At 43.9% G+C, this 26,740-nt stretch overlaps 2 protein-coding genes across 5 annotated transcripts in view; both read left to right on the top strand.

Moving 5' to 3' along the window:
• Positions 1 to 9,539, top strand: part of slc16a1a (solute carrier family 16 member 1a) — a 37,404-nt gene extending 27,865 nt beyond the window's left edge. For all 3 annotated transcript variants that reach the window (XM_006628361.3, XM_015342269.2, XM_015342268.2), the window contains exons 3-5: positions 2,259 to 2,402; positions 3,355 to 4,203; positions 5,042 to 9,539. In XM_006628361.3, coding sequence (XP_006628424.2) covers positions 2,259 to 2,402; positions 3,355 to 4,203; positions 5,042 to 5,313 — 1,265 coding nt within the window. In that variant the 3' untranslated portion in view covers positions 5,314 to 9,539. The remainder of the gene's footprint in view (positions 1 to 2,258; positions 2,403 to 3,354; positions 4,204 to 5,041) is intronic.
• A 3,707-nt stretch (positions 9,540 to 13,246) lies between these two features.
• ap4b1 (adaptor related protein complex 4 subunit beta 1) lies at positions 13,247 to 26,231 on the top strand. 2 transcript variants are annotated; one of them, XM_069190279.1, is made up of 11 exons: positions 13,247 to 13,344; positions 14,682 to 14,799; positions 15,397 to 15,621; positions 17,174 to 17,304; positions 18,468 to 18,615; positions 18,891 to 19,387; positions 19,672 to 19,755; positions 21,880 to 21,983; positions 22,496 to 22,703; positions 24,142 to 24,417; positions 24,993 to 26,231. In XM_069190279.1, the coding sequence occupies exons 2-11, from the start codon at positions 14,687 to 14,689 to the stop codon at positions 25,427 to 25,429; spliced, it is 2,223 nt and encodes a 740-aa protein (XP_069046380.1). In that variant the 5' UTR covers positions 13,247 to 13,344; positions 14,682 to 14,686; the 3' UTR covers positions 25,430 to 26,231. The 2 variants fall into 2 exon arrangements, with proteins under 2 accessions (XP_069046380.1, XP_069046379.1); XM_069190278.1 differs by having other exon boundaries at positions 14,652 to 14,799.
• The last annotated feature ends 509 nt before the right edge of the window (positions 26,232 to 26,740 follow it).

Below are 26,740 nucleotides of genomic sequence, written 5' to 3'. Positions count from 1 at the left end.
CTTGCATTAAGCTCATTAACATCAATTAGGCTCTACAGTTCCTCATTAGCTTTGTGTTGGCTTGTGCCCAGGCATTTTTTCCACCTCCTTTTCTCTAGCTGCATGATAGAAGCGAACAGTTTGCTCAGTGTAGTAATGCTGGGACGTGCCGACACACACGGCCTCCTTGTCACCCTGCTCAAATCTAGCTGAACTTGTTTAACCATTGGGATTCTGGAAGAGCAGAGGGCGGACCTGTGTTGGGAAACTTGAATGTCAGTTGCCATTTCCAATGGAGAATAATTTTTGGGAGACCTGCAAGCTTGCAGGCAGCTGGTGCACTGTAGTGGACACTAAGATATAGATATCCATGAGAATGGCAGCTCTGAGCTGGTTATGCAAAACCCCTTGGGTAGTCTGAGTGATGACAGGACCTCTGCACAGATGTCTTTGGCTCTTGAGCCACTTAATGACTCTCCTCAGTTTTGTTATTGCAGTGAAATATTTGTATCTTACCCATGGTACTAGTTAAAGCTTTTTGAGGTTAGTGTCTGTATTGAAAGCCCCAGTTTTGTGGAGGTAAAGTAGTATTCCAGGCTGTATTCTGATACTAGATGAAGTTTCCCTGTACTCTCGGCTTTCACCTGATTGCTTGACCAGGTTTGTGGAAGGTCTAAAAGGAAGCAGTCATTCAGATTACTGCTTTGGTGTTTTGTATATTTTCTGCCTACCTGTAGAAAACCAAATGAGCGTCGGGTGGGAAAACCCAGGCTCTGAGGTGCTTCTGCCGTGGTTTTGTAGTCTTATAACGCTCATCATGGCATAAGGGGGGAGCAGCCGAGTGGCTGGACGTGTAGGTCCACTTGTCCCAGGGGTGGATCGTGGCTTTTACAGGGATGCAGCTCCTGCCTTTTACTTTGCCTGGTTGCTCTTTCTGGTGACCTTTCCCACTGAACAGACCAGTTTTTCCTCAGTCCCTCTATAAAAGTGCTATTTCACTTTAAAACCTACACCCCCTCCCAGCTAAATAAATTATCCCACTTTAGTGAATCTGCTTAGACTACAGGACCATAATTATGAGAAATGGAGGACCAGACAGAAGTATTCAACCCCTTTAGTGGAATAAGCAACCAGTAAATTAATGAACACCATAAACTACATTTCTCTCTTATTTACACTCTTCAGCAGAAGGAAAGATTATAGTAGTATTGACAAATTTCAAGCAGGTACAGTAATACTTTGTAAAATGTAAACTCAGCTGAAACAGATCTTTTGTCTCCAGTGCCGTCATATTGCACACTGGGCTGTGAAGATCTGAAATGCTTGCAGCAGGGAAGGGGAGGAGGTTCTTGTATAAAAGAGGTTCTAAGCACTAAACATTTTTATATTAGAAGCATACTTTTTCTGTACTCGTGCCTTACTGGCCTTACTTTGGGGGGGGAGAGATCTGTTACGCTACTTGAACATTTGAACTGTGCTGTGAAGTGCTATTTGAGGCACTCACAATAAGACGGTAGTGTATTTTCTCCATCTTTTAATGCCCTAAAATTTGCTAATTAACACTTGTTCTGCCATTCTCTTTTCTAATAACAACGGGCTGTTAGATTTTCCATGCTTGGTTGCTTACTTGATGGATGGGAGATATGAGCTGATCACCATGTGTATAACTGCGGAGACCCAAGAAGTCTAAACAGCTCTGCTGCCCCCTAGCTGTGGTCTGAATTATGCAGACTTTTGCATTTCTGATCCTTTGCTGCCGAGTTCTCTAAACTTTGATTGCCAACTGTCAGTTAAACTGACGGGCCACACCTAATAGGTGTATTGACAATAAGATGATAATAAGGTAGGAGAGGTACCCTAAGGTGGACATTGTGAAATATTTTCTGCTGTAATGCTCAAAAGCACTACTTACCTCCTTCTACACTATCAAGTTGTACATTCACAAGGGGAAATGGTGTTAATCTGCTAGCTTTGATGTTTTCTCTAAGCAGTCCTGTAAGGTAAGCCCCCAGGAATGGCATCTATAACATCATGAGGAGCAGCAGGTATGTTCAGCTATATGTTCAGGTGAAAAGGTAGAAAGACAAAGTGAATCTGAAGTTTAATTTCCATAATAAAATGGAAGCCAGTAGAACTTCGTTAAAAGACAAGTTTCCGATCTTTGCCTGGAAACGTAACCAAGTTCACAGGGCCAAGACGTGAGCCCTGTTGGAGTCGGAAGTGAAGCGTGCCCGTGTCTCCTGTCAGCTGGCTCAGTTTCTCTGTCCCCCTGCCCCCAGGTCCCATCAGCAGTATCCTGGTGAACAAGTATGGCAGCCGTCCCATCATGATCGCTGGTGGCTGCCTGTCGGGCTGTGGGCTGGTGGCGGCCTCCTTCTGCAACACCGTGGGGCAGCTCTATTTCTGCGTGGGAGTGGTGGGAGGTAAGCACCTGCAGTGACCGCCCCTGGGGGTTTTAGCTGAGGAGTGCTAGACCTCTGGAGCATGACTTGAGCACCAGGACCAAGGCAATCAGGCAGGGTTGGGGAGGGTCAGTACCCGAATCAGTTTCCTGTTTTGCTTCATGAAATTGACCTTGGGATTTGTTTTTGAATCACATTGGGTTTTTTTCTTTTGTCAACTTTCAAGAGCAGCTGAGCCCTGTTGGGAAAATTTAAGCAGATGCACGTTTTCTTATAAATAGTGTTATGATGTACTGGCACAAGAATGAGGTTTTCCTGGAGCTCATCCATGCTGTTAATTAGGCTTGTCCATATTTAATGCATCTCTGCACTTCCTGTCTTCTAAAAAGGAAGTTTTCACATTTCTAAGTGAATGACGGCCTATAGTCTGAATAAATCAGAAAAGGACAAGTAGAGCAAAAATCGGCTGTGACCTGATCCATGAACAGCTGGATATGATCCTTTTGTCAGTTAGATACTTGCAATCAAGCAAGCCTAGGTAAGCTTAAATTCTTATTCTGGTGTCAGATTTCGTCTAAAGCGACATCCTCCATTACAGATGTCGCTTACAGAGAAGTTATTGACCTAGCCCATGCCCTTGTACTTTTTCACCCTCCGCTCAGTCCCATTTTGCATTAATTCTTACTCTTGGCTAGAACATAACTTTGCTGGCGATTCAAAATGCATGATTTTTCACAATGTCAGTTTTCTAATTTAGGACAGATTTAAGTTAGGATCATAAGTCCATTGTTAGACTTTTGAAATGTTGCCAATAAGTTCAAATCTGTGACTGGAAAAGAGAGGTCAATACAGGGCCACTAGAATCAATTATTTTTTCCTTTAAAAACAGCAGCTGTTTTATCCAAATGCAAGGTTTAAAAAACATATTTCAAAGGCTGCAAAAGTTCCTAATCTTTTTTTGTTCTACTTCTAGGTTTGGGATTGGCCTTCAACCTCAACCCTGCCCTGACCATGATTGGCAAATATTTCTACAAGAAACGCCCTATTGCCAACGGCATTGCTATGGCTGGCAGCCCGGTCTTCCTGTCCACTCTGGCCCCTCTCAACAGCTGGTTCTTTGACCATTTTGGCTGGAGAGGCAGCTTCCTGATCCTGGGCGGCTTGCTGCTCAACTGCTGTGTGGCTGGGTCCCTCATGAGGCCAATCGGGCCCAAGCCACAGGTCGCCAAGAAGGTGCCCAGCGATGCCCTGCAGGAAACTGGGAAGGCAGGCGATGCAGGAGTCGCCACTGACCTCCTGGCGGGCAAGCCCAAGGAGAAGAAAACGGTCTGGCAGAAGGTCAACACCTTCATTGACCTCAGCCTGTTCACACACCGGGGCTTCCTGCTGTACCTGCTGGGCAATGTTGTCATGTTTTTCGGCCTCTTCTCTCCTCTGGTCTTCCTCAGCAACTACGCCAAGAGCAAGGACATTGCCAAGGAGAAGGCCGCCTTCCTGCTCTCCATCCTGGCCTTTGTGGACATGGTGGCCCGGCCCTCCATGGGTTTCGTGGCCAGCACCAAGTGGGTGAGGCCCAGGATCCAGTACTTCTTTGCAGCTTCCATCCTGTACAACGGGGTGTGCCATATGCTGGCCCCCCAGTCTGAAGGCTACACTGGCTTTGTCATCTACTCCATCTTCTTTGGGTTCGCCTTCGGCTGGCTGAGCTCCGTCCTGTTCGAGACGCTGATGGACCTGGTCGGGGCGCAGCGGTTCTCCAGCGCTGTGGGCCTGGTGACAATTGTGGAGTGCGGCCCTGTGTTGCTGGGGCCTCCTCTGCTGGGTGAGTGGGGGTTTTGTAACTGCAGTGATTAGGAATTCAGATTCACCCAGGTCTCGGGTATCAAACCTTAAAGACTTAGTAGCAATTTTGTTTTTGCTTAAGCTATTAGTAGTTAATTAGTAGCTTAAGCTATTGTTTCTCAGGTGAAGGTTAGATATCTGGGGGAGGGTTCAAATCTCTTACAGTTGATTATTCAAATGTACTTCATAAAAGCAGTGTTTTCTGGATAATAGTGTTTGGGAATGCAGTGATAAACAGTACAGCAGATGTTATGGTAAAAGTCAGTATTTGGAGTTGAAGACTTGATATTTTTAATGTGGGGGCAAGTGTTGTACAAATTCTTTACCTTCCAGTAATCTGAATTTAAATGACTGAAGTCAGCAGTGACCCAGTACCCCGGGACATTAAGCTCGTTGGACCCAGCCTCTCAACTTTCAAATTTGCAAACATTAAATGTCTTCAGAATTGCAAGGAGCAGCAGTCTGGCTCTTGCTTTGTTCTGCTGCCGCTGTCAGATGAAGTGGATTTGGCCTTCTTGGCAGTCTGTTCAGTGTGCAGCATGCTGAGAAGTGGTAGATTACTGCAAGTGATTTCAGATGCCTTTTTTTAGTCATCTTAATTCCAAGCCACATTGTCACAGCAAACCTCAAGATTTGTTAATTTCTAGATCAGAACATTTAATCTGAGTAACTGTAAACTTCAGCTAAGGAAGAGACTTTGCTTCTGTTACTTTCCGATGGTTTGTTTCCCTTTCATTGTTTTGAGACTGGTTAGGCAGATTAATAAGATGTGATTAATTATTGACCTTCTAAACCCCCTCCCCCCTTGATCTCAACAGGCAGTTTGAACGACATTTACCACGACTACAAGTACACCTACTATGGCTGTGGCATCATCATGATCATCGGTAGCATCTTCCTCTCTGTGGGGATGGGCATTAACTACAGGCTCCTGGAGAAGGAGCAGAAGGCCGAGGAGCGCAGGGAAAAACAGGAGGCCAGGGAGGAGGACACGAACATTGACGGAGCCATCAAGGAGAAGGAGGCCAGCAATGACGCGACCCCGCAGAAAGTGGATGAGGAGTTGAAAGCAGCAGAGGAGAAGGTGTAATGCCCTGTTTTGGGGACTGGGGTGTGGGGAACCAGCCCCTTAGTCTTCCATTGGTATCCGTCCTGAGCTGAAAACGTGCATCTAGTGCCTTTTTTAAAAAACAAAGTATTCCACTTGGTCCAGGTGCCAGCAGTATTTATAAAGCAAATATTCTAGTTCCTGTCAACCCTGGAAGTACTGTAAATGATTCCCCTCTGCTCCTGTTTCATCAGTTTGGAAAAATCCTTCTGGAGAAGGTTTTTATAAATACTGCTGCAAGCTTAGACTGAGTTGTTGCAAACCATATGGGTATGTTGATAGTTGTGCTTTAAAAATCTCAATGGCTGCATTCCACATGTATCAGGTCTATTGAGATGGAGAGCAAAAAAAATAGCGATCACTGTGATATTGGGTAGCACAGGTTGTAGATGGTCCCTTCTTTGACAGGAACACTTCCATGTTGACGCCATTTTGGTATGCTGGTGACTTTAGTGCAATGCTAGTTTTTAAGAATCTTGTCCGGATTGAACTTCGCACATTTTGTATTGTGCCTCTTTTGAGCTGTCCTGCATTTCCGTACAAATGAGCACATGTCAAAGGGTTTGAACACCGCAAGTCAGAAGACTGACCTTTCCATGGTAAATTCCAGCCTTGATGCTTTAATGCTGGGCAAAAGCAAGGAATGTGCCATCAGAGTGCTGGGATTGAAATTTGCATGTCACAGATTTGATTAAGTTTGGGTCAGTGTTCCTGTTCTTGCGTGTATGTAGGTTTGGAGATTGTGTATGGTGACTTCAGGTTGAAACCCACCTTCTCGGGAGATGAAACATTTCTGTGGAGCTCTTGGATTCCTGAGATAACCACAAAGTGTGTGTGTGTGTATATATATATAAGGTGATCCTATTAAGATGCCTATTGCTCCACTGTTTGCCTTACCAAGACCTCTTTAGCCTTCCTAAGGTTTTTTTAATTGCAATCACAAATTCGGTAATAGTACACCCCTGGCTATTTTGGTCTACAGTCTTCCACAGTGCCTCTTGGGTGGAAGTTGGTATCCATCAGCCTCAAAAGTCCTTTGTTAATTTCCTTCACCACCTCTTCCACTCACCAGTGTAATTCTGAATCCGGGATCATTCCTCAGATATGGCTCTGGCCCTCTGTTTCTATGCATCTATCAGGAAGGGACTAAACCTAAACGTCTGTGCAGTATGAAGACTTTTTAATGTTTTTATTCATTGATGTACAATAAATTGCTTTTTATGTAGATTTTTTTGAACTGATAAGGTTGATACCAGCTATGATACCTGTTAAGCACCAGCATAGTGATTGACATTTGTCTTGTCATACAGTTTATGCAACAGAAGCCAATTGCTGACCCCTCCTTTGTCAGGAAATATCTGGCTTAGTGGTACACTAATGGCATTCCGTAGACGGACAGTGTGAAACTTTTTGATTTTATTTGAACACTGTGCCTTGATGCCTGGAAGCAGGGAGTTTAGTGAATACTAAAACATGAAAGTGTTAACCATGTGTTCTTAGCAGTGCTATAGGTTAGACATCTTGAAAACTAATTTACGTGAATTCTAAGCTTTTGTGTGTAGACTGATCATCTAAGGGTCAGTCTCCTGGGTTTGTACATCTGCCTCTAGTTCCCGGACAAGCTTCGTGGACAACAAAAGGGGGGAGTGTAGTGGGAGGGCAAGATGTCAAAACCCCGGGAGTGGTTTACTGGTCTGTCCCTCATTCCAAATTGTGTGAAGCACAAGGAATCGGATATGGAAAGGCTTCTGTTCAAAGTCTGGGCCTACCTAGATTTAGTCTGAATCCTAATGTAGTGCTTCAGGCTGGGCAGTGTGCAGTTAGCCAAGAGATGCCAGTATTGTCATTGTCAGATGTTTTTGTCCCTCTGCCTGTGCTCCATTTACACTCCAAGCTGGGGGCAAATTGTGCTAATATAAGGGGTGTAATGGTAATCCAAGCTGACTAATGACAAGCAATTCCATCTTGGACTCTAAAGCTAGAATTGGAAATGCATTAAATTGAATAAGTCAATGTAAAAGTATTTAGGTAGCAGATAGTCAAATTGTGTACTCACGCTTGGGGGGGTTGCTAAAGGGAATTTAAATCACCTCCTGGATCCAATCAAAGACTGGATTTAGTCTTTTTGGTGTGTCAAGCAGCCATTTAGTGTGGGAATAGTAACTGGCCAGAAATGCCATGCACTAATGTTTTCAATGTAGACTGCAAGTTACGTTTCACAGCATATCAGACTTGGCAGGATAATTGAACTGTCTGGCAGATTCAGTATATAAATTTTGACAGGAACTATAAATTTAGCACATGTCCTCTGTGTGTAGTAACATTTCTTAAAATCCATCCAGCTAAGTCTACAACTGAAAAATTCACTTCATAGTATTGCAATCTTTACAGTTTTTACAAAGATGCTTGGTATTGTTAGCATAATATCAGGCTTTGTAGTATGTGCACGATTAATTCAAAAGTAAGGTACCTCTTTTGGATTAGACAAGATTCTTCAGGAGCATTTTATAGGACCATGGATTATCCTATAATCCCGTTTCACAGGCTGAGAGACCTTTAGGGTTTTGTTCATCACTTGCTGTCCATTTATGCCGTCAGATTAATTGATTTTTGCTTAATTTTTCTACAGGCCAATAGTCCTCTTAAATACCCAAGAGGGACCATAAAAGAGCATCAGGCTTCTCATTCCCTGTTATGAAATGATCCGTTCTTAGAATCTGTAGAAAGACATCTTGTTGTTGAGGAATGATTGTGATTGCTGGAAAGCCCTGCATGTTTAGATTATAAGTTTCCCGGGGAGGTTTGGAAACAGATGGCCTCATCCCTGTCCTACAGACAATGTCCCCATTGTCCCAGTTTGCACTGTGCCTGTACATTTGCTGATCTTTTCCATTGTGCACTGTTGAAGTAGTTTGTTGTGCCTACATTCATATCCTCTAATAACTGACAGCACAGGTCTGTGGGTTCGTGCTTCCTCTGGCCATGTTGGCAAAACATTGAACTTGGACTTCAGCCTGCTCACTTCAGCCTTTGACTAAATCATTGGCATCACGGGTCTAATGAGGACACCAGCAGAGATGAATTTATAAAACCTTCATTGCTGCATGTGTCCACATTCATCGCCTGAGCAGGCAGCCACCAGAGCCTGCATCTTTCTTGATCTTCAGTGACTGGTGATGGGGTTTGGGTTAAAATGAGCTGTGAATAGAACTGACCTTATTTGAATGAGTGGTGTTGAACCACATCCTAAAACTTGCCTTTACCATAGGTGAAATGGCTGAAATGAGAGGGTGGACACAAAGAAGGCTGGTCAATGCCGAGTTGGCACCTTCTGTATATTCAGGAATTTCTCTTGTCTTCCACCTTTGATAGTAGTTGAAGAGAAATGCATTGAGTGGCTAGGAAGGAATATTTAATCTCCATATTAAAACCGCTGAGCTTGTGGAAATATTAGGTTTTGGAATGGTGACCGAATTTTTTTTTTGTGAAAGATGGGTGCCATGTATGATGTTACACATGCTGGGTGATAATTGTCAAGGCAAAGGATCATTTTTGACAAAAGCTACCATTTACTCCAGGAATAGGTCTCGTCATTCCCAATGGGCCAAAGTTCCAGTTTTTTAGTGTTTTTATCTGCAAGAAAATCATAGCAACGAACCTTTTTATATTGTACATTTGAGATCGAAGTTTTTATGTAATGGAAATTGGTCGTCTTAGTTTTTGTATAGAACCTTTAGAATTCGAAATATGCAGTGTTACTTTTTCACTTTTCTGTTTCCTGAATTTTAGTCAGGAAATGGTTCATTCATGGCAATTAGTGTCCTGGCCATCAAAACAATATGCTGCAATTAAATATTCTAGGGATCAAATGTGGAGGGAAAGCAGGTATTTTACTTTTTTAGGATTACATCTCATCTCTACATTCTTGTTCTTTCATTTGAAATCGGGGTATTAAATTATAATAGCAGCATTCCTTTGTGGTCACAAAGCCCTAGTGTTTGGAACGGAACGCCAGAGATGTGCCACTTCCTCTGGGGTGTGGAGGTTTTCTGAATGGCAGCGGTCTCTCCCTGCAGAGCAGCTGTCAGATCTGTAGCGCCCAGCTAAACGAATGACAATGATCTGTGGATGTTTGTATGTTATTGTATCTGAGGTATTATGGTATCAAGAAGTTCTTTTTTGAATGAATAAAAAGTTTAAAAAACTGATTTTGTCCTTTTTTTGCTTTTATGAAAATTCCCAACCTTTCCTTTTCCGTCTATGAAAAGTCTCTTCTGCAGATGAGCAAATTGCAAGACTTTTTAGCAGCAGTTAGCTTTGAAAAGTGCTTTTTTACCAGGGTAAGGTTTATAAACACAGCTCACCCATTTGTTCTGGCTGTTTTTTTTTACCTTAAGCACAGCTCAGTGGCTCATTTCAGTTATCACCTTTGGTGCCTTGAAGGGACCTAAGGTTGTAGCCATATGGCTCTTTCCAGGCAATGCAGCAGGTTATTTCCTGAACTAACGAGTCCTTTATAGAACATTTTAAAGGCCCTGACCCTCTGTGCTTTACAGTATTAATGCCCTCAACCCACAAGATCAACACTTGCTGACCAAGGAGCAGAAGTGGAAATATAAGACTGGGGCAACTTGAGACTGAAATTGAAAGGCTCCAGTAGAGATGTTCGTGTATATGTATGATCAAAACTCTCCAGCCATGTTTTCTGTTATGGGCTGGAAAGCACCTTTGAAAGCGGTTAGCTGTTGAATGGAGCATGATGGGGGTTGCAGCACCAGCAGGTGTGAAAAGGAAGAATCCAGAGGTAAGAGGCCACTGGCTTTTAAACTGCCTGGAAAGTTGAAAACCAGCCTCTATTCCACATGAAGGGAATGAGTGTGTAACCCCCACCCAGAGACTCGAGAGCTTTCCAGTATCCTCAGATAGGAAAACATTTAATACATTTGCTGTTTGGCATGGTCTCCACAGGAAGAGCCACACCATAGTGGTGGAACAAACTTGAAAATGGCAGTAAAACGGTAACATTGAAGTCAAACATTCCCGATTTTTGGTTAGTAGAAACCCAGTTTTAGAACTTCTATGGATCACATTAGTACTACATTTCTCCTGTTTGTTTTGATTTTCAGTACCATGAAAAGTACAGTTTACTGCAACAGGTTACTGCTGTGTCATCGCATCTACTTGGCTTTGTGTTTGGGGTATTTTAAGGATGAGGAGCCATCTTTTGGTGCTAAATCTTAATAACCCTGATAGTTTAAACAAGCCATACTTGGCATGGTGTGGTAAAACCATCAGTTTAAGGTGATTTGTACAAGTCACCCTAATCAGGTTGTCCACGAGCGTTTCCTAGGCACTCCTTTTTATAGGGAGGTGAAAAGATCATGTGGGGAGTGTTTGAGTAGTAGCTGGATGTCAGAAGTCTCACTGACAGAAAATGGAAATCACTGTCAATGTAATGCACTCAGATGCAGGGCTCTAGGCTGGTGCCCATGACCGCTGCATATTTTGAAAATGAAACACCTCTAATTATGTTTTGTACTAATGCATGTCATGTTAAATGCTAATTTCTACATCTTATCTCAAGTATCCAAATACATTTCACATGAAGTTAAGTTGAGTCTCCACTTATAAGCACTGAAGTGCACCCACCTGTCAGAGACAGAAAAGCTCTGGTTTAATTTTACTCTCACCTATGTCTGTTCCTGGTGAATTAATCAGCTATTAATAAATAGCTGCTCAGTCTGGAAGAAGAGTAAACGCTCAGGAGAGACGTCTTACAGTTCTGCATGCTACAGGTGTCAGAAGAATTTTGAAGAGTATTTCTGAAAGTCTAAGCAAGTAAGTGAGCAGCATGGTGGTGCTGTGTTTAGCGTAGTGCTGGAACCCTAGGTTTCAGTTGGTTTAATAGCCCTGGGAAGTTTTTATGTTCTCCCTACGTTTGGGTGGGTTTCCTCAAGGTGCTCCTGTTTCCTCCCACAATCTAAAGACCCACTAGTAGGTAATCAGCCCTCGTGTTAATGTGTGTAACTGTGCTTGTCTGCCTTACCATAGAGTGGCATCCTATCCAGGTTTTACCCTGCCTTGCACCCCTACCTTGCCAAGATAGTCTTCTGCTCCCCCACAACCCTGAATTGGAAGCGGTTAGAAAATGACTGTATGGATAAACAATTGATCAATTTAAACTCTAGTTGTTATTAAACTTCTTAGCAACCCTGCAACTGTTTAAAAATGTTTACTAAGAAGTTTGTCTGTCTGTCTTCCATAATGGCAAACAAGGAAAAAAACTAAAATATAGCCTATAAACTTTAACATCTGAGGAAAAAATGAAGACATCATAACTTAGAAGTCCTCGTTGGTTGCAAAAATGATCAATTTTAACGAAACATTTTGAAATATAATGAAACAAGATGTTATTTCTCATGTCCATAAAAACGGCCACACACACACACACAAAACGTCCGCTATGTGTAAGTTCAAAACATCTACGGGTAATGCATGGAACGAACGAAAATATGTAGGCCTATGTTTGTTTATACAGTCTGAGTAACGAGACAAACAAAATCCCAAACAATTTTTGGAATTTTATAAATCCCTGTGGGACCGATATTGCAGCACGGCACTGCGAGTGTCGTCAACAAGGGTCTCAAGGAAAGGGAATTGGCTGAAAAGGTGACGTTCTACAACACAAGAACTGATTTCATTTAGAGGGAAATCAAAAATATCTGCATGCTACAAAGTAAAGGTAGACAGTTAAATGTGTATTTTGTCCTGCAGATTTTGTGAAAGTGTAGTGTCACACACATCCCCATCGAGGACCAGGCATCATTTTGGTTACATGTCTGGAATAGGCAGAGCCCTACAGAGGACATACTTATCAGTATTTTATGCACATTTTCAAGTTTTTGCTCCACATTTCGGTAAGGGTTCTGCAACCCAGCCCTTATTGGAGATGCTCGGAAAAGAATATCAAAATGATCATATTAATGATCATCACACCTCTGACTCAAATAGACAACTTGTGCCTCCCGTGCAACACCCTCCCTGCCATTTCTAGATTATGAGAAGGTAAACCGCAACATGGTCATCAACCTACAGTCGGCACAAATTCACTAACAGGCGACCAGTTCTGACTGACTACCAGCCCTACACAATGCTGGTTGCTTTGGATCTACTGGGGAAAGTATGACATTGCTCAGTAAAAGCAGCTGACGAAGTCTTCAGCACAGCACTGCCACTGGGATCCCATGGACCTGCCTGCTGGGCTGAGATTGATGAATCTTCTTTTAGATTTCAGCGTCACAGTAGAGTCCTTCTGGCCCCAGCATCTGTGCGGTGTCACAGCATTTGTATATATCTGTACATACCTTCCTGTGGCCTTGTATTTATGAATGTGGTCTCAAAAGGAGGACGTCTGGTCACCCTCATTAAAACCATCAGTTACTACTGGTGATTTGGAGGTCTAGTGCAACGAATATCAGCAGACACAAGGACTCCCAATACATAGTGCGCTGTGTCCACCCCCCGATACTGGGGTATTGGTTTGCAAATTTTGTTCCAGGGGGAAGAGCACCGTCTGTGTGTGCAACAACAACAATTACCGGGCAATATTTAGAAATCTCTCTTTTTATTAGTCAAGGTCGGACAACAAGGTAGGAATTCGTGCACAAACAACTATTAGAAACCTATTGCTTGTGCACACTTTTTTCTTCATACTTTTGTTCCTAGAGTGCAAGTGTATAAACTGAACATAAAAGATAAGACGTGAAAACATGAAACATATATGGGAAAAGCAGTAGTGTGTACAGTATTGAATTAAAATAAAGAAGCGTGAAATTCGCGGAACTATTGTTTCGGACAGGGGAATTCGGCTGGGAACATTGTTTGTGCCGCACCGCTTTCCACCAATAGGTGAGCACGCCAGATCTAACAGGAGGAAGTCATCGGCGTTTGTATTAAAGTTATGGATCTGTGTGTTTTTGGACACGGGCAGCGTTACCTCTTTCTGTGAAGAAGGTAAGTTCGTTTTACTGAATGACAACTTTGTAATTAAAATGAAATACAAATAATTTCAGTCCGCACACTGTTTTTTTTTAATTTTCATTATTGAAGTATCTTTAGAAATTGAGTGATTATGCGGATTTTTTGGCTTTATATGTATTTTTATGTTTTTACAAAGGTGAAATATGAGCGTCCAAATCGTACTCATAAGATCAGTAGGGCTCAGTTAATGGAAGAATTTCGTGGGAAGGTCCCTATAAAGTCGCTTTAAAACATAAAAATTGGACAGTAGGTTAGACTGACATTAGACAGTTAATGACTGATCCGACAGCGGAATATCAAACACAAAAGTCTTTCTCGTCTTTAAAAAACCCTAGATGTGTATGTTTTAATCTAGACCAGCTTTTAGATTCTGGTCTTTTGGTATCCCTTTATTAGGGCTATTGGTTTGAGTTCGCTCTTAATCATTGAGGCTGATTAACCTTTAATAATTATTATTATAAAATGGTTGTCATTGGAATCAGCCTTCAGTCAATTTCTGTTTTACATCTCCAGTCATGCTGGTGTGTGGAATGTCAGTTACAAAATTCCACCTTTTGTGGGGATGTGGAATATACAGATTCTTTCCTTCCTGTGTCTGGACATTTTGAATTAGTTGAGCTGTTTAGACAAAAATAAGGCTGTGATCACTTAATAGAAAAGCTCAGGAAAGAATGGGTGCTATGCTACCTGCAGTTGACTGTTTTTGAAGCCAAAGACTATGTGCAAAAAAGAGTAATCAAGTGAGGAATACAAGAGTAATCAAGTGAGTAATTCAATTGTAGATAATCAAACTCAGAGGTTAAAGTGCTCAAATGCAGTGAAATCCAAAAGATTCGTGGACCCCCAATAACAGGCTTGAGAACTGAAATTTAGACTGAATCAGGGGTCTCACTCCTGGAGGGCTTATTGTTCTATTTTTTTAGGCATTTTTGTTCTAACCAAGATCTCAATTACACAGCTGGTGTAAGTATTTATTTAGCTGTGTAACTGTAAGTCTTCTAACCAAGATCTGAGGTTATTAATAGATTACTATACCTGAAGTGAATGTCTTGTTTAACTGTAAAACACTTTAAGAAAAATCCTATACATGTCTAATTTAGAAAAATAATTAGGCTAAATGTTTAAATGACTACTGCATAAGGAGGAAAAGACAAAAAGAGAACCAGAAAATATGAGGTCCTCCAGGAACTGAGTTTAAAACTACTGCACTAAGTACTTATTTAATAGGACTTTCTTAGAACATCTGTCAGCCAGAGAAAGAAAGTGTTGTTTCCCTAAAGTAACAGCTCTTCCTGAATGGTGTTGCCCAGTGAGGATGCCATACCTGGGCTCAGAAGACACCGTGAAGGAGCTGAAGAGAGCTCTCTCCAACCCCAACATCCAGACAGACCGCCTCCGCTACAGGAATGTCATCTTCAGAGTCATCCGGTGAGTCCCGCCGGTACAATACACGTCTCGATAGGCAGAGGGGTTTCCCTAGAGCCAGCAGTGACTGCTCCTGCTTCCAAGGAGGGCTCACACTGTGGCAGGCCTTTTCCGTTGGAAAAACGTTCCAATGAGAAAATCCTTTATTGTCTGGTTTCCCGAAATTTTGCTGGACTCGCACTGAGGCATACCAAAAGCATAAAACCATCCATTTACACATCATGTAAAGAATAAATATGACATAAAAGAGCAGGGCAACACAGTGGCACAGTGGTTAGCACTCCATGTCCAGAATTAAACCCAGGGCACCTGTTCTGTGCCAACCACTGCTCCACTGTGCCACCCAGGGTGATTTGTGTGTAGTGCTAATGTTGCCTGGACATATAAATGTGAAGGAGCAGTATGTGTTTAAGAGGCTTAAGGGAAAGTAACAGGTAAGGTGGAGCTTCCAAATAAAAGGCAGTTTTATCGCTCGGATTGGCTGGGGACTTCTCTGTCAAGACTCAGGAGAGGAGGATGCTCTGGATCCTGAGCCTGTTTATGGTTCTTACTCTGTTCCGGCTGAAGGAGATCTGCGGCTGAAACGTCTTGCTCCCGCAGGCACATGACGCAGGGCCTGGACGTGTCTTCTCTGTTCACGGACATGGTGAAGGCCAGCGCCACGGTGGACGTCGTCCAGAAGAAGCTGGTCTACCTGTACATGTGCACCTACGCTGCCCTGAAACCCGACCTGGCGCTGCTGGCCATTAACACCCTGCGCAAGGACTGTGCCGACCCCAACCCCATGGTGCGAGGCCTGGCGCTGCGCAACATGTGCAACCTGAGGTCAGCCCCCTTCAGAAAGATTCACACTGACAGGCCTAGAGCTCCGATACAGAGCTCGCCTTCTGTATGGCTTTATTGGAGTACAAGTGCAGACATAAGTATCAGATCCCATCTGAAACATGATTGTTCAGGGGTCTGGTAATTGATTGCATGGCACAGTGGCACAGTACTGGTGCACTGGGGTCATTTCCAGGGGGTACTATCTGTGTGGAGTTTGTATGATCTCCCCGATTTTGCTTTGAGTGCTTTGGTTTTACTCCACGGTCCAAAGACGTACTGGTAGGTTAATTGGCTTCTGGGAGAACTGACTCTGATGTGTGTTAGTGTCTGAGAGTTCCCCGCAAAGGACTGGCATTCCATCTAGGGTGTACCCCACCTTATGCCCATTGCTTGCAGGGGACAAGCTCCAGCTCTCTGCAACCTTGAATAGGATGAAGCGGTAAGAAAATGGATTGATTTTTGCAGATATACTGGTAAGTTAATTGGCTTCTGGGAACATTTGCCCTGGTGTGAGTGTGTGTCTCTGTGTGTCCTGCCTTGGCCCTGTCCCTTGACAGGATAGGCTCCAGCTCTCCATGACCCTGAATTGGATGAGGTAGTTAGAAAACGGATGGGTGGATGATTGAGTATTAAATAGAATTAGATGACTGTCACTGATATGTCATTGATATTGAGATATATATATATAGATGATTTCTCTTAGAACGTGGTGGGTGCAGTGGTTGGAGATGCAGTTAATTGTTTACCTCAGCAGTTGTATGGGGAACAAGCTAGTCTAGCATGTAGAGAAGGGATTTTTCTTCTCCACTTAAGACCAGTTTTGCAAAACAAATGACATGGGAGGTTACAAAACCTAAGAGCAAAAAAAAAGACTTTCAAAGTCATTCTTTGCATCCAGAGCAGGAAAATATTGCTGATTTCATCTTTATCTAGCATACAGTGCCAGCGTTTGTGAGACGGTTGTTTGCTGTGTTCATCCATCTCTGGTCTTCAGGTGATTTGAATTCAGTTATCTTTTGAAAGTATTAAATGACAAGGTTGGTATATGTGAGACTAGGGTTTTCTAAGTCTTATTTTCAAAAGGCAGTGTATTAAATAACTACCCTCAGTTAGGTCCAGAACACACAAAGGATGATACCAGCCAGTTATATTGGGCTCCCTAAGCACAAAAGCAAAAGAAGAAGCAAAGTGTTCTTAGTCTTATTGTACTGTTCTACTGACATTCCTGAGTTGTTAAAAACAATTAAACCAGCTAGACAGACACTCACTCTACTTAAATGCTGTCAACATTCCAGCTTCATCAGGACACATTGTCCTCATCTTTTTTTTTCCTTGTTTTTGACAGAAATCTAGCTCCTCAACAATTCGTGCGTTCTTTTTCCTTTTTTGAAACATTTCAGAATTTTTCTGAATTTCCTTTGTTTTCTGTATTTTCTGTATTTTCCATATTTGTTCCTTCCTTTTTTATAGGACAGTGTTTTTAAAGCACACTGATCCCCCGGGGGTGTTGCTTGGTTGTTCTTATATCTGTGACTCTCCGTCTTTTTCCCAGAATGCCTGGCATCTGCGAGTATGTCCAGCAGCCCCTTCTCCTCGGACTGAGGGACAAAGCTTCCTACGTGAGGCGGGTGGCAGTGCTGGGCTATGCCAAGATGCGGAAGATGACACCGGACACTGAGATCGGTGAAACAGGTTTTCTTGATTCTTGCTGTGCCCCGGAGGCAGTATCGATTTCAAGTCCGCCCTCAACACAAAACATCTTGAGCACTTCTCTGTGCTGTAGGAATTAATTTGGCAGCAAAAAACAGGGCCAAGGCTGCATTCTCAGACTGTACTCTGCAGGGCAGTATATATCCAGCAGCCCCACACTGGACTTTTTTGAACGTTACTCGTAATATGTGGATTTATGTTGGATTAAACAGGAAATCAAACAGATTTTTAGCTATTGGAATCAAATTCATTATAGATTTTTTTAGATATTTGATATAAATAATGCAGCTTTTTTATAAATTCATCCAATTACTTTTGCGTTTCCTACCTCCATTAACATTTTCAGGCAGTATGTTGGCACAGTGATTAGCACTGCTGCCATGCAGCGTTGGGTTCAATTCTTGGGCTGCTATATGCATGGAGTTTGTATGTTCTTCTCATGTTCATGTGGGTTTGCTCCGGGTTTTCCAGTTTTTTTCCCCACAATTGAAGAAGATACTGGTACTGTAGGTTAACTGGCTTGTGGGAAACTTAGCCCCGGTATGTGTGTGCCTGTGTATGTACCCAGAGATCGACTGGCATCCTTCCCAATGTGTATCCTGCCTTGTGCCTGTGGCTTGCCAGGATAGGCTCCGGGTCCCCTGCGACCCTGAATTGAATAAAGTGCTTGGAAAATGAATGGATTAAAAATGGGAGGTCTTTAGCACAGACATATCACTACACCTGTTTCAGTTTCTTGCATGACAGGACAGAAGAGTACTCTAAGTAAATTAGTTTACACAGAATATAGCAATCCTCCAGGGTTGACAACTCTAACCAACTGTCATCAAATCAGAGCTGACACCTCATATCTACTGCGATGATGATCACTACAAAAGTGCTAATGGAAAAAAGTGAATGATTATTAAGGACAAAATGGTGGGTGTCTGGTAAACAGCATTGCACCACAGCAGGAGAGTTTACATTGTTAAATCCTAAATAAGGCAACAAGTCTAGAGCTTATTTTTTCCAGATTTTTTATTAAGAGATTGTCAGTTTTATTATTTGTGTATTAAAAGGCAGATCACCAGGTTCCCAAAAGCCGAGCGTAGCACAGCACTACTGATGGAGATGCAGTAACATGTCTTTTCCTGCAGATGGCGCTGTGGTGAATGAGCTGTACGGGCTGCTCCGGGACCCTGACCCAGTGGTCATGGTGAACTGCCTGAGGGCCCTAGAGGAGATATTGAAAGAGGAGGGAGGTGTCGTCATCAACAAACCCATCGCTCACCACCTTCTGAACAGGTGCACCTAACAGGCCACGTCCCAGTGTGGAAGAGTTGTTCTAGAGCAGCAATTAGCAGTTACTTGTAGGTAGAAGACAAACGACAACTGTACTTCTGCAGTGGCTGTTTAAGCATGTGTTTGACCTGTCCAACTGGACCACAGGACAGTGACAGTTGAAAAGCTATCCAGATGGACACAGGACAGTGGCCAGTTGAAACTGCCCGCCATGAACATCTTTACTGATCTGTTGACATCTGTTTGAATCACGGCCGGATGTCTGTTCTTCTCTTCAGGATGAAGGACCTGGACACGTGGGGTCAGAGCGATGTGCTGACCTTCCTGTTGCGGTACGAGCCCCGCAGCGAGGAGGAGCTCTTTGACATCCTCAACCTGCTGGACGACCTCCTGCGCAGCAGCCACAGCGGCGTGATGGCCGCCGCCGCCCGCCTCTTCCTGCGCCTGGCCGCCAGGCACCCGGGCGTGCAGGCCGACACCCTGGAGCGCGCCCGCGGCCCGCTGCTGGCCGCCTGCGCCTCCCAGTGCCGCGAGCTGCGCTTCGCCGCCCTGTGCCACGTGCGGCAGGTCCTGCGCAGCCTGCCCGGCCACTTCAGCGCCCACTTCAAGAAGTTCTTCTGCAGCTACTCGGAGCCAAGCTACATCAAGTTCCGCAAGATGGAGATCCTGACCGAGCTCGCCAACGACGAGAACGTGGACATGATCCTGGAGGAGCTGCGGGCGTACTGCACGGACGTGTCCCCTGAGCTGGCGCAGGCTGCCATCTTTGCCTTGGGTAAGCAGCTCCCCACCCCAGCTGATGTTCAGGGACGGGGGTTTGAAATCGCTGCTCTGTACGACAGCGGGAGGAAACGGTTGAACAAGGCTGTGCTCCTGGCTTTTCTTCTGGTGATGAGACACAGCTCGATTGTCACAGACCCTCTTGCTACCGTCTGTCACTTGTCACTCATGGGAGCTGCGGAAACACCAAAGCGCTTTGTGATTATTTTTCCGCATTCTGCTTTGTTCGTCTTTCAATTATTATTCTGCTCTTTAAAAACTCAATTTCTTTCCTTTCAGGGCGCATTGGTCGAACTTACAGCGAGAAATGCCTCAACGTTTTAACCGGCCTGCAGGGACTCCGACAGGAGCACATTACTTCTGGTGAGGAAGGTTAAAACTAATCTGAAGGCTCCTTTTGGTCTGATATCTTGAATTGCGTGTGTTATTACTACAGACTCTGAGTTATTGCTAGGTGGGGAAGTACAGTGCCTTGCGAAAGTATTCGGCCCCCTTGAACTTTTCAACCTTTTGCCACATTTCAGGCTTCAAACATAAAGATATAAATTTTTTATTTTATGTGAAGAATCACCAACAAGTGGGACACAATTGTGAAGTGGAACGAAATCTATTGGATTTTTGAAACTTTTTTAACTAATAAAAAAATGAAAAGTGGGGCGTGCAAAATTATTCGGCCCCTTTACTTTCAGTGCAGCAAACTCACTCCAGAAGTTCAGCGAGGATCTCTGAATGATCCAATGTTGTCCTAAATGACTGATGGTGATAAATAGAATCCACCTGTGTGTAATCAAGTCTCTGTATAAATGCACCTGCTCTGTGATAGTCTCAAGGTTCTGTTGAAAGCGCAGAGAGCATCATGAAGACCAAGGAACACACCAGGCAGGTCCGTAATACTGTTGTGGAGAAGTTTAAAGCCGGATTTGGATACAAAAAGATTTCCCAAGCTTCAAACATCCCAAGGAGCACTGTGCAAGCGATCATCTTGAAATGGAAGGAGTATCAGACCACTGCAAATCTACCAAGACCTGGCCGTCCCTCTAAACTTTCAGCTCAGACAAGGAGAAGACTGATCAGAGATGCAGCCAAGAGGCCCATGATCACTCTGGATGAACTGCAGAGAACTACAGCTGAGGTGGGAGAGTCTGTCCATAGGACAACAATCAGTCTTACACTGCACAAATCTGGCCTTTATGGAAGAGTGGCAAGAAGAAAGCCATTTCTCAAAGATATCCATAAAAAGTCTCGTCTAAAGTTTGCCACAAGCCACCTGGGAGACACCCCAAACATGTGGAAGAAGGTGCTCTGGTCAGATGAAACCAAAATCGAACTTTTTGGCCACAATGCAAAACGATATGTTTGGCGTAAAAGCAACACAGCTCATCACCCTCAACACACCATCCCCACTGTCAAACATGGTGGTGGCAGCATCATGGTTTGGGCCTGCTTTTCTTCAGCAGGGACAGGGAGGATGGTTAAAATTGAGGGGAAGATGGATGCAGCCAAATACAGGACCATTCTGGATGAAAACCTGTTGGAGTCTGCAAAAGACCTGAAACTGGGACGGAGATTTATCTTCCAACAAGACAATGATCCCAAACATACAGCAAAATCTACAAAGGAATGGTTCACAAATAAACGTATCCAGGTGTTTGAATGGCCAAGTCAAAGTCCAGACCTGAATCCAATCAAGAATCTGTGGAAAGAGCTGAAAACTGCTGTTCACAAACGCTCTCCATCCAACCTCACTGAGCTCGAGCTGTTTTGCAAGGAAGAATGGGCAAGAATTTCAGTCTCTCGATGTGCAAAACTGATAGAGACATACCCCAAGCGACTTGCAGCTGTAATCGCAGCAAAAGGTGGCTCTACAAAGTATTAACGCAAGGGGGCCGAATAATTTTGCACGCCCCACTTTTCATTTTTTTATTAGTTAAAAAAGTTTCAAAAATCCAATAGATTTCGTTCCACTTCACAATTGTGTCCCACTTGTTGGTGATTCTTCACATAAAATAAAAAATTTATATCTTTATGTTTGAAGCCTGAAATGTGGCAAAAGGTTGAAAAGTTCAAGGGGGCCGAATACTTTCGCAAGGCACTGTATGTACATTCTGTAGGACAGTATTATAAGGCTCAGTTTTCACCATTTGTCTCTTTACTGTTCTAAGTGTCACTTACCACATGTGCAAGATTTCTTGGAATGGAACTTGAGCTTTCTTTTGGGAAAAAATGTAGATAGTTTCTAGGGCAGCAACTGGGATATTGTCACAGAGCTTGGTGCCGTGAAGTTTGTTCACTAAATAATCATTGTGCTTAATCTATACACGAGATGTGGATAACAAAGTGCAAGAAACGCGTGGCAGTGAGACACAAGAAAGACATCTTTGAAACTGGATGCCCTTGAATAGAAACTTATTTTATTTGACATGGGCAATAAGCATGCTCTGGCGTAGCGGGCGTGACGTCAGCTCCTCCTGCCTGTTACTCCCACAGCTGTTGTCCAGACGTTCCGCGACCTGGTGTGGCTGTGTCCCCAGTGCGTGCCGGCGGTGTGCCAGGCCATCGCGGGCTGTGAGGAGCACATCCAGGACAGCGAGGTAGGGGGCGCCAACATCGCAGAACAAGCTCACTCTGTACAGTCTCCAAAAAATCAGATTTCTCCAATTTCCAGCAGTACTCCCATGCCTGTGCAATGCACGTCGGCCATCTACAAGGCCCAGCACAATCTACAAACCAGGCTGCGTGATTCATATTTGTTTCTCCTTTCAGTGTATTTTTTGTCTCAATTGCATTTTCTCTCCATTATGAAGCCCTGACAGCTGTGCATTTTGCTTTGGCTGTGTTCTTGGTATACGGCTACAGTCCAAGTATTGTCGTCCTCCATCTCCAGCAATGCAGTTAATGTTTATTGGGTGCATTAAGTACATTTTGTTCAGCTTTAATTGACAATGATTTCTCTTCTAAAATAATTGAAGATGCATGCATTCTACTAAGTTATGGTAGTATTTTTATGAGTAGTTTTTAAATGAAGACAATATATTCATTTCTGAATGTTGAGAAAAGCTCGGTAGGTTTTGTGTGGTGAAGACGTTTAACTGTTGCTGCACAGGGTAAGCAGGCTCTGATTTGGCTGCTGGGAATCCAGGGTGAGCAGATTCCTGGCGCCCCCTATGTGCTGGAGGAATACATTGACAGCCTGAAGACAGAGGTGTCTCCAGCCGTCAAGCTGGAGCTGCTCACTGCAACCATGCGGCTCTTTCTGTCCCGTCCTGCTGAGACCCAGGACATGCTGGGCCGCCTGCTCTACCACTGCATAGGTACAGCTTGCCTGCCTACCTCTCACCCCTCTTCTGCTTTATCCACCACAGGATCACAGGGGAGCCAGAGCTTCTCCCAGCAAGAAAGGGGCACAAGGCAGGATACACTCTGGGCAGGACGCTAATCCAAGGCAGACAGACACACACTCACACACGGGCCAGTTTTTCCAGAAGCCAATTAACCTTTTAGCATGTCTTTGGACTGTGGGGGGAGATGGGAGCACCCCGAGGAAACCTGTGTGAACATGAGGAGAACATTACAAACTCCACTTAGACAGTACACCAGGAATTAAACCCAGTGCTGTGTGAGGCTGCAATACTAACCTAACCGGTGTGCCATCATGCCTCCCACCCCCACTTAAAGATAAGCTCCCAAAAAGACTGTCAGCAGGAGAGGATTCTGAATAACTGCCTGGACGTTTAATTGCTGGTCCAAGAAGCTCTGGCTAAGTGGACAAGCCTTGGGAAGAAGGCAATGTGTTCTCCAGTGCAGTTCTGACTGCTGAACATGGGATGCAGCATAGACACAATAGGAACAAACATGTTCCAAATATGTAATAGCTTAGATCATTATGGAAGGGCATCTTGAATAGGAAGTGAACAAGATGGCGAATGTAAAAGGAAGCAGAATTGTCAGTATTTGTTTAGCAGACCCTTATCCAGGGTGATCTAGTAATAAAGTAAATCTAAAATTCAAATGGAGAGGAAAAAAACCCAATGACAAAGACACTGAGGCAGCACATGTTAGAAGTCCCCGCGCGGAGCTGGCTGAATGAGCAGTAAAGAACATGAAGGGTGGGATTTGTTGATTACGGTAAAGAAGGGCACCAGTGCACAGGCTGCAGTATTAGTCGATGGTAAAAGTTCACGACTGTGAGAGAGTGACACAAAGTAATAAGAAAAATAATTTCAATGAACTTAATTCTTCCAAAAAAACTTCCTCATGTGGCATCATAGAAGCTTTATTTTTATCTTTTTCTTTTTGGTAGCTGCATGTGGGTATAATACAAGATGACCTAAAAGCAAATATGTGCCAAAAATGCTGGAAATATTTCCTTGTGCAGGCGTGGAGGAACTAAGCAATCAAGTACCAGAGGAAACTAGGATACCATCCATCCATTTTCTAACCATGTCTTCCAATTCAGTGTTGCAGGGGAGCCAGAGCCTATCCCTGCAAGCAACGGGAACAGGTCAGGGTACAGATACAGGCACACACTCACGCCAGGGCCAGTTTTCCCAGAAGACAATTAGCCTACCAGTATGTCTTACATAAACAGTGGGAGAGCATGCAAACTCCACATAGATAGCACCCCAGCAATTGAGCCCAGAGGGGCTGCAATGGTACGAGGACTCAGATACCCCCTCCCCCAGAAAAAACAGATTTTTAGCGTTATGAAAAAAATTATTACCCATGGAGCTCCTTCCTGTTTTTCTTTAGAGGAGGAGAGCAACATGGCTGTGCGCGACCGAGCTTTGCTCTGCTACCGCCTGCTGCGCTGCGGGGTGGAAGAGACCAGGCGGGTTCTGGAGGGCCCTAAGTCCGACCCCTGCCTGGGCGTGATCACCGGTCGGCCTGAGGAGCCCATCAACAGCTGGGCTTCCGACTTTAACTCCCTAGTGCCGGTTTATGGGCAAGAGCGCTGGGCAGCCCAGGCCACCACCAGGGGGAGCCCTGAGCCTCCTTCCCGTGGTACTGCAGAACCAGCTGAATCAGGTAGGTTGAGTCTTTGAGAGTTCAAGCGCCTGAAGTAACTGGTCTGTGTGTTTATATGCTGAATAATAATAATAATAATAATAATAATTGCTTACACTTATATGGCACTTTTCTGGACACTCCACTCAAAGCGCTTTACAGGTAATGGGAAATGGTCCATAAAGTCTTGCTTCTGGAGTTGATAGAGTGGGCTCTGAAGTCTTGAAGCTTGGAAGCAGCCTGATCTATGTTTGAGACTGGCAAGATATTTTCAATCTGATGCATACAATTCAACGCAGTATTTCATTCAAGTTCAGTTTTGCACATTCTAGTCTTGACATTATATTATTTCTCTATTCTGTTGATTGGAATGGGGGTCCTTCAAACAAAGAATACTTCCAATCATACTCTTTGTACAGACTAAGCAGAAAAACTACATTTTATTAACAACAAATATTCATATTAATGTACTCAAAAAGCATTTAACTATCTTCAACTACCTGTACCTAGTACAGTGTACAGTAGCCCAAACTGCAGTTATATCAGAAGTCTGATCCGTTCTCTTGCTATCACTTGTTGACTTTGTCTCTCCACAGCCAAAGAGAAAGGTGAGGAGGCAGCGTCCTGCCCTTCCAATAATGGGGATGGTTTCCGCCTGAACACAGTGCCAGCCCTGTCCCCCGAGCTTTTTGAGAAGCGTTGGTTAGAGCTGGAGTCGGCGCATATCCAGACCCTTGCCTGCCGACAGCCAGGTTCATCCCCGGAAACCCTGCAGGCCGCCTTGCAGCTGGTCAAAATTCAGACCCTGGCTTTCAGCAGGCCCAGCGCTCGCCCGTGGAAGGCCTACCTGTACACCTTCAGCTCCGACACTCTGGTTCTGGCTGAACTGACGTGGGACGCGGACCCAGGGGCGGCTGACCTTAGTGTGACCTTAAAGCAAGATCCGAAAGATGAGGAGGCTTTGAATGGTGTTGTGTTGGTGCTGCAGACAGTGTTGAACACTTTAACCAAGACTCGTGCGTCTGTCCCCTGAGACTCCCACAGGTACCAGTCCAGTAGCCTGGAAGGTTTACACTGGACACGAAGCTGCGGAGAGAGCTCTGTCAACCCAGTGACACTTAGAAGCTGAGATCGGCCACTGGGTCGCGCTTTTTATTTTATCAGCTTAGAACCAGGGTCTGGCTACATCTGCTGAGCACAGGAGCTCATGTCACGCGTGCTTTACTCTGTGAGCATAGACGCAGTGTTTTCTGATCTGAACACCTCAGTGCTAAACCATCTGAATCCCCCAAAAAACACTTTTTGGAGTTGTTTTACCACCCAGTTCGCTTACACAGCACTTGATGTATAAATGAATCCAGCTTCTCTAGCCTTTGCCGGCCATAGAAATTTTAAAGAAGAATGCCTGACCGTGTGAAGGACAGTTGTGGGAAGAGGTTATTTCATGATTCAAAGGGCCCTGGGACAGTGGGGGGATTGGAAACTATTTGGTTTGTAATCATAGTCAAGGAGTCAGCCCTAAAGTGATTTCCACTGCCCTGCAACACCAGGGTCTTGAAACAGCACCTGAAGGAGTAGAGCTTTTATCATATTAAGAAAATTAGAAAGCACTGGGGCTCCTGGGTACCAGTTTCAACTGGCCTATTGACCACAGCTTACTGTTCCAGAAGAAGTCAGCCACCTCAATGAAATTTAAGTCAAGAGTGCCTTTTTTTAAAACTGTAACAGAGTGACGTTCTGCTGTTATGCATTCGACAGCATGGAATAAGAGAAATGTTTTTTTTTTATATATGCAGAACTAATATATGTGAAAATAAAAGTGAATGAGTATTTCATCTTCATGTGGTGCTTGAAAAGGGGTATGGGTTTTGAAATTTAGGAAACGGCTAGATAGTGTACTGCCCTTTTTTAAAATTCTGAACTAGCGAAGGTTTTCTTTTTAATGCCCTTCCAGTTTGGGAGCTGCTACTCCTTAATCACCTCCACTCACCCACATGACCTATGTACCTGTAAGGGACTGGCATTCCATCTAGGGTGTACCCCACCTTATGCCCATTGCTTGCAAGGGACAAGCTCCAGCTATCTGCAACCTTGAATAGGATGAATGAAAATGGACTGATTTTTGCAGACTCTTCTTTAATCAAATAAATAAAACTGAGCATCAGTTCACATGGTCTGAGTGATGAGGAAGGTCTGAATAATCTTCTTTGTCAAAGACAAATGTAATGAACTATTTATATGTTCCCAAATATACAATGACTCTAGTAACAAGACAAGTTTCTGAAATGCTTTAAAGCATTCCACACTTATGGGGGTAGCCAATAACACTATCTGTGCTGGGCTG

The sequence above is a fragment of the Lepisosteus oculatus genome, chromosome 5 (genome assembly GCF_040954835.1).
Source record: "Lepisosteus oculatus isolate fLepOcu1 chromosome 5, fLepOcu1.hap2, whole genome shotgun sequence".
NCBI classification, from domain to species: domain Eukaryota; kingdom Metazoa; phylum Chordata; class Actinopteri; order Semionotiformes; family Lepisosteidae; genus Lepisosteus; species Lepisosteus oculatus.
This window is presented reverse-complemented; position numbering and strand designations above follow the sequence as displayed.